This window comes from Pinus tabuliformis, chromosome 4_2 (assembly GCF_031772625.1).
Source record: "Pinus tabuliformis cultivar Carrire ecotype Pingquan chromosome 4_2, CPIR1, whole genome shotgun sequence".
Classification (NCBI taxonomy): Eukaryota; Viridiplantae; Streptophyta; class Pinopsida; order Pinales; family Pinaceae; genus Pinus; species Pinus tabuliformis.
Genome location: NC_142304.1, coordinates 1,068,571,176 through 1,068,579,094, shown reverse-complemented (window position 1 = coordinate 1,068,579,094; position 7,919 = coordinate 1,068,571,176). Strand labels below are relative to the sequence as shown.

At 37.3% G+C, this 7,919-nt stretch overlaps 1 protein-coding gene across 1 annotated transcript in view; it reads left to right on the top strand.

Moving 5' to 3' along the window:
• Nucleotides 1-682: 682 nt before the first annotated feature.
• Nucleotides 683-7,919, top strand: part of LOC149173326 (uncharacterized) — a 208,236-nt gene continuing 200,999 nt past the window's right edge. Inside the window, exon 1 of the mRNA XM_089426663.1 lies at nt 683-1,294. Within this exon, the coding sequence (XP_089282789.1) occupies nt 719-1,294 (576 nt within the window). The 5' untranslated portion in view covers nt 683-718. The remainder of the gene's footprint in view (nt 1,295-7,919) is intronic.

The window sequence follows — 7,919 nt, the reverse complement described above, 5'->3', positions numbered from 1 at the left end:
ATATTCCGCATGAACATAATAAATCAATGCCATAAATTCTAATAAATTTAGAGCTCAAAAACCACGAATATATATATATTTTTTAATCAAATTAAAACACAACATTACATTTTAATACATCTTTACTCCACTAAATTGAAGAAAACCTCTCGTACCAATCAAAATTTAATTTTGAAATATGCCAATTTTACTTCCTTCTACCTCGAGGGTATGCCCGTTTTTACTAATTTTTTATAATAATGAATTTAATTAATTTGCCAATCCTCTCCGTCACATTCCACCCGATTCAAATTTGTAAAGGCGTCACGCTCGGTCATTTTATCTCTTACTTTTTACCACCAGAAATCTCCCCTATCCTTTCTCATCAGTATCAATCAGAACATTAATACCTAAACCATCTCATTTAGAACGAGAAACAACATCCTCCATCCCATTCAGAAAGGCAAACCGTTCCCAACCTCGACTCCATCTCCCAAAGATAAAACTACAGCTCCTCACCCTTCCAATTGAAGCCAAATAAATTGCGATACAGCTCCTCACCCTTCCAATTGAAGCCAAATAAATTGCGATACAGCTCCAGCCTCCAATCTTTCAGATTCAAACACGGGCCCAAACATTATAATACTTCTGACGGACAGCTGAGGATTAGGCATAAAGAGAATTATGGTTTTGAGTAACTGAGCAAAACTGTAATATATCCATTGTAGGAGGAATAATAATGGTGGGTACCTTGATTTCAGGCCAGCCCACATTGGCCTTTATCAGAAATAGTCCGAGTGGTAAAAGCAACAAGCTTAGTGGTAAGTATACAAATGGGTTTTCTGTTTACAGCATCTCTCAATTCGCCATCATAAGCAAGATTGAATCAGAAAGACTGAGAATCGTAGATAATTTAGCCACAGAGAGCGCCACGAAAGACAACAGCTGGGGAGATGAATGGGATAAAATGGTAGCAAAACACTCATTACTAGCCATTTCCTCAGAATTTGAGGACACGGGTTCCATGGATGATGCTTTACTCTGTTCAAAGAGACAGGTGATAATGGCAGCCCTGATTTTTGCATTATGTTCAGCAAACAAGCCCTCATATACTGCTGAAGCAGCAGAAGACAACGACGGGGATTCAACAAAGCAGTCCGCTAATTCTAGCGTTGTTTCTGATATCCCAAAGCAATCTGTGCCCAATAAAAGCATTTTTGCTGGCCTTTTAAACACACAATCATGGTACCAGTTCCGAGGAGAGGGATTCTCTTTGCGTGTCCCCCCAGATTTTAATGATCTCACGGAGCCCGAGGTAATTGTCTTGTTCAGCATTATATTATTCCTGAACCACCATGTTTGTTGTTCGATTCCTTCATCACTATGATTTTGAGTTGGTGAAGCTTGGGGTCAATTGCTGTCCATGCTTACTAACCACTCACATCTCACGTCTCACTATGGCTTGGAAAGTCCCTAACAATGTCCTGGCCATCCTGGTACAGTACTGATCAACTTTCACTTGACAAGGGCTTTTGGGTTTTGCGGCTCGCTACTATGGGTAGCCTGCCTCATTCTAGCTTGTGAAATGAATCAAGTGCAGGATGGGACCATGTTCTGATGGTTCTCACGATTCGGATTGTTTTCCCTCCCCTTACTGGCTGGATTAATCATCTTACAAGTATTTGGTCATCATGGTCTAGTTATGGTTAGCGTGCGTGAGTGCCTGCATTTATGTGCATAAAATTGATTGCTACTGCAAAGAAGTTTTGCCCAATCGCGAAGTTTCAAATTGCTCCTCTATCCGGTGATGTTACAGCGGCCACCGTAAGATTACATGGTTATCTTTTTGGTTTCTACTCAGTTATGGTGAAAGATTTCATGTATATTGTTACATTGGTCACAGTCTCGGTCATCCATCAATTGCAACAGCCATGTATTGTCATGGTAGATATGGGTCACAGTCTCGGTCATCTATCAATTGCAACATCCATGTATCGGTCATGATATATACCATCTCCGCTAGGATGCTTAGGGAATCGTTAACGGTGTCACAGTTTTATCTGGGGTGTGTATACGGAGGAATGCCTGGACAGACAAAAAGTCGTCGGAATCTGGGCAAATTAATTCAAAATTTTTTGTAGAGGTCGTGATTGAATCATGTTTTTGACGGTGGAAATAGATTCAGCACCATCAAAAATTTCTAGCAATTTTGTAGAGGTCGTGATTGAATCATGTTTTTGACGGTGGAAATAGATTCAGCACCATCAAAAATTTCTAGGGCACCTGAAATTATGAAGTTTGACCACCTTTACCTGAATTCATAAAAATCTCTGCCTTAATTTTTTAAAATATGACCGGAGTTCGCATAACTTTCAAGGAAATAAACATTATCGTTAGACTAAGGCGTTTTATTTTGTGATATTTTCTCACATCTGTGTTTGACAAACATTACTATTAATGACGTGCACTGTAAGGTCAATGCTCGTGTCAATTGAAATGGCGAGATACATAAAGTTCACATGTCAAGGAAAATTCTTAAAATACAATCCAGATTGACCGTCAAACCGTACAAGCTTGATCCTTGAATTAGGACTGCGGTGCCAATTTTGTTTGATACTAACAAAACCCTTCAAAGGACACTAATACCAGATACTCAACCCGTTGGTAGGATTCAACTGATGCTAAACATAAGGTCATATTTGCTTTATGTACGAGTTTAGTCATTGACACTTTTATCTAAGGGTCAATTTTAATAGACGTAAGGTCATATTTGCTTTATGTGCAGGTTTAGTCAATGACACTTATGTCTAAGGGCCAATTTTCATAGTTAGATCAAGTTACAGTTTGTGTGTGCACTATTACAAAATAAGCTAGATCACTAAATGAGGAGAGTCTAAATGAGGAGAGCCTGATAGGGTTGAACCATATAACTAATCTTAAAGGTTATATTTGCTTTATGTACAAGTTTAGTCATTGACACTTATATGTAATGGCCAATTTTCATAGACGTAAGGTCATATTTGCTTTATGCACAGGTCTAGTCAATGACACTTTATGTCTAATGTTGCGTTTTCATAGTTTGATCAATTTACAGTTTGTGTGCACTATTACAAAATAAGCTAGATCACTAAATGAGGAGAGTCTAGATAGGGCTGAACCATATAACTAATGTTAAAGAAGATACTCACAATAACACAATGATATTATTGATCAATAATTGTTGCATTAACTACAATGAAGTTTACCTTTTTCAATATCATTGTTCGCTGAAAAAAATAATTTTCACTTATGGATGTGAGGATAGACTGCTTTACATGAAAAGTAAACTTTAACATGTACTAAAGTCATAAAGTGACTTTATTACATAGTGAACCTTATATTCTAACTCACCCTCTTAAGGTCAACAATATTGACAGCAAAACTTACTAAATAAAGGCAAACACATACGGACTGAAAACAAAAAAACATCAAAACCAAACATTCTCTAGAAGATTATTCTTTGAAAACAATTCTGGGACTAGGGAGAGCTTGATCAAGCTAGCTCGTAATTTTCGTAAAGATGTAACTCCCAAGTTAAATTCTCAAGTTCCTAGTTTCCATCTCCTCAAAAACGAGAATTGTGAATCTCTCAAATTAAATTACTTGACAACAATCCATGTGCATGTCTCATAGCCTCATTATTGGACAACAATTTACATGCATGACTTAAAACCCTAACGAGAATTGTGAATCTCTCAAATTAAATTACTTGACAACAATCCATGTGCATGTCTCATAGCCTCATTATTGGACAACAATTTACATGCATGACTTAAAACCCTAATGAAGCATAATTCCCAAGATCCACAAATTCCCAAACTATTTGGGCAACCATCCATATTGCACTGTATGTACACCAGATGCATTCCTGTCTTCAAAGTGTAGGCTTCTTAAATGCATATAATTATAATGCCGTTTCTTCAATAAGATCATCATCACTATTAGCATCTAATGGATTTCCAACAATGGTTATGAGTTGAGATATCTTACATTGTTTATGTGGCTAGACATAGTGACTTCCACAACCATTTTGAATTTAAATAACTGTAGCTTCAGAGAAAATATTGCATTCACGACTACTATAGATAGCTTATTTAGATTATCCCAAATTACTTTTATGATTTTTCCATATCTATATGACCCAATTAAAAGTTTGAGAGAGCAAGACCAATAATAACTTTGGCTTTATCATCACTGTTCTGCCCTTCCAATCATTTATTTGGATTTGTCAGTGATTTCTTCATTTCTATTACAATTCTCCATAGGTTTCTGTTCATTAGTTGCATTTAGATTTTCACTTTCCAGGTGTGGAAATTGAAGCCAGAATATATTTACAGTGGCATCTCCATGTTTAATGTTATAATAAGAGAAATCTGAAACCACTCTTTGCTTGATCTGGAAACGCATGTTAACTAATTAAAAATTTCATTGGTGTATAGCTGCATGCGTGCTATATGACAACTAAAGGTAGTTACATTGTTTTGTACAATAGTTGTTGTAAACCTTTAAAAACAAAAAATACTAGAAATTGCATGACGATTGGACAATAAAATTGTACGATGGCTCCTTCCGATGGTGGCTATAATGCTTACACCTTCACATGAGTAATTGTGCCCTCTTTCACTCAACATATGCCCTCGCTTCTTGGTTGATTCTCTTTTCAGGTGACATTGAAGCTGCAAGAGTGGAAATGTTGTCTTTCAAAGGCTCAAGACTTTTGATATGATTTTTTTTTTTTTTTTTGTGTGGTTATAATACCATATTACAAAATGAGCTAGATTACTAAATGAGAAATTTTTAGATAGGGTTGAGTCACATAACTGATCTAAAAGGAAGATACAATAGCACAATATGATATTATCAATGAATAATTGGTGCATTTATTACAATGGAGTTTACCTCCTCTTTGTTCGTTAAGCGAATCATTTCCACTTGTGAATGTGGGATAGACCACTTTACTCAAAAAATAAATTATAACATATCCTAAAGTCATTTGGTGACTTTATTACATAGTAAGCCTTATATTCCAACACGAGTATGTCCTTGTATATCCCAGTGTTGATAACATTGGCACGGGAAAAAATCAGCAAGGGTTTGGAAAACTTCTTCTTAGAAACATCAGCAAAAAAATTGGCAAACTGTTGCGAACATTAAAGAATACAAAATATATTCCTTTTTTTTTAAATGTTAACATATAAAGCAACAACATTAGATAATATGGAGAAAACACTAATATATATAATGTAGTGGATGCCAAATAAAAAATGCTACATCAAAGTATACATTGAATCCTAAACCCTAAGAGCTATCCAATCAAGGACTCAAAAGTGGAGAATCAAACAATTGGAACTAATTTTCTTTTTTCATTGCCTTTCTTCTCACCTAGTATTTAGTGGGAGGCTCAACGAATTTGTAAAATTTATGATATAAATGTGGTTGAGGATGAACATAATTTTTTTTAATGTGCCCTACCCTTAACAATATCATATATAGCTTTATTTAGTTTCTTAACTCAATTACTCTTCAAGACTCCTAGGAAAAGTTATGTTGAAAATATTCGATAAAAGGGTTCCTTGATTTGTGCCTTAATCATAGGTACCAAAACGAGTTCCTTCTAGTGCATGACTCGAGTTCCTAAAAATTAGGAGATTCCCTATAAATTAGGACGAGTTCCTATAATTTAGGAACTAGTCTCTAAAAATTAGGACGAGTAAGGTTGCAGTTAATTGATGTGTTGAAATTGAAAGTCGAGTTCTTGACCTTTTAGTGTGAGTTGATTAAGGAAAAACACAAGTGATTGAGTTCCAAGTGGTTGACTTGAAATAGGACGAGTTGCATGAGTAGTTAACTCATGCTAACTCAATCAATCACAAAATCATTCCTTAATTAGAAAACTCACTAATATTAACCATTTAAATTGCCTTAAAGGAGAAATGAAGGTCCAAGTTTAATCATTGTTTTGGTGAGCACGAGTTGGTGAGACCAAGCAATAGGAAGCATGAGTTTGTGCGTGGAGCTTGTGAGAGAAAGGTGCGCCAAGAGAAGCTTGTGCACAGGTTGGTAGAGGGCAACAGAGTCAACAACCTTTCAAGGTTTTCAAGCTTAGATCAAGCAGGAAAGACAAGTGTGTCTTTTAGATTGAAACAATTATATTTTGTAAGAGTTCAATTGCTTAGTTTTTTCTATCAATAAAATTCTCGTCAAGTAGAGGGTTTTCCCAGTTGGGTTCCCTAGACAATTCGGTGTTTTTGAATTGTGTGACTGTGCTTTTATTTCTGTTCTTATTCTGCTGCATCTAGTAGAGAAATTATGTGTTTATTTGAGAAGAAATTATATTTCAGATTGCTTATGTTAGCATATCAGAATTTCGTGGATTTTCTACATGGAATCAGAGCTTGGATCAAAATAAAGATAACACCATTGTTTTACAACCAGGCCGAGTCAACTCGGAAACGACCTGGTCAAACCGAGCCAATAAATTTTTTTACGACCAGGCCAGCTAACCGGCTAGGTTGGCCGAGTCAACTATGACTCGGCCTAGTCATCCAATGACCAGGCCGAGTCATAGTTGACTTGGTCAACCAGGCCGAGTCAATGAAAACCGGCTGGGCAGCGTAAATCATGATTGACATGGTTGCTGAGCTTTGTCTCATACATAAAAGGAGGATGACCTTCATTACAGAAGCTGACCTGATTGGCATTCTATCCAAAAAATTGTTATGTTTGAGTTATGAGTGGCAAACTGCAAGCCTGCAGTAAAAGGAGAAGACTTGATATGTCAAGTTACAATCAGTGTGCTAGTGTATAAACTCTCAAGTAGCCGCAGACTTCAAGGAGCTGAGCTAGAGAGGAGAAGGTAGGACGAGTTTGCTTCTCTGCTTCTTATGTTCTGGTACAAGTTGAGTTAGGAGGGCTGGACATGTAGCTGATGCATGGTTCTGGGCATATGGTTTGTTGTTTATCTTTGTGATCAGGCCGTGTTAATTTCTGTGCACAAGAGGAGGGCCGATACCCTTGTATTTTCTGGAGAAGGAGACTGTAAGGCCTGTGGAACAGCTGGTGTGAGGGCCAAGTTCCTCAACTATATGCACAGGAGAGTTAAGACCTAAAAGGTGAGGTATACACAGAGTTTCAGAGGTCTGATGTGGCTGAGTTAGGGTTTGACCTGAGGCAGTTGCAAAAGCCCTAAAGAGGTTTGAAAATCCTCTGTGGTTTAAAGTGCACAGGACCAAGACTTTCAGGGCTGAAACAGAAATCCTTGAAAGGTATGTAGGCTGAGTTTTTGTTGAGATAGATTACTGTGGGTTGTGAGTTAAAGTTTGTTCAACAAGAAGGTTTGGACAGTGGCTGTATGTGCCCTATATAGTGTCTCATGAGCAGTTGGGTTATTGTGTTGAGGGCTGTTTGTTGGTGTCCCAAGTGCAGTGACTTCAGAGTAGCTTTGTTATTGTTAGAGGGAAGATTTGATTAGCTTATGAACAGTCTCATTTGGTGTTGCAGACCACTGTGTGAAGGCAGTAGACGCTTGAGCCTAAGTTCAATGACATTGGAGGAGCAGTGCCTTTGATAGAAGCCAAAATTTGATGAGCTGTTGTGCAAGAGAATCTGAAGGTACAAAGGACCTTGTGAGCAGCTGTGGCAGAGGCATTGGAACAATAGTACTCTTTGCAAGTATAGGTGGCAAAGGACTTGTCGAGTGTTCAAGACAAGTGGATTGAAAGGGCTGGTGTAAGCACTTCTTTAGCAAGTCATGTTTGTTCTTGTTCTTGGGCAGATTGAGGATCATAGATTGTTGATCTCAAGCCCTAGTTTTTCTTTCATCAGGGCTAATTGTAAGGGCCATGATCCATGGTATGGGAGCCCTATGTTTATTGTATGAAAATTGTAATATAACAAGTTTT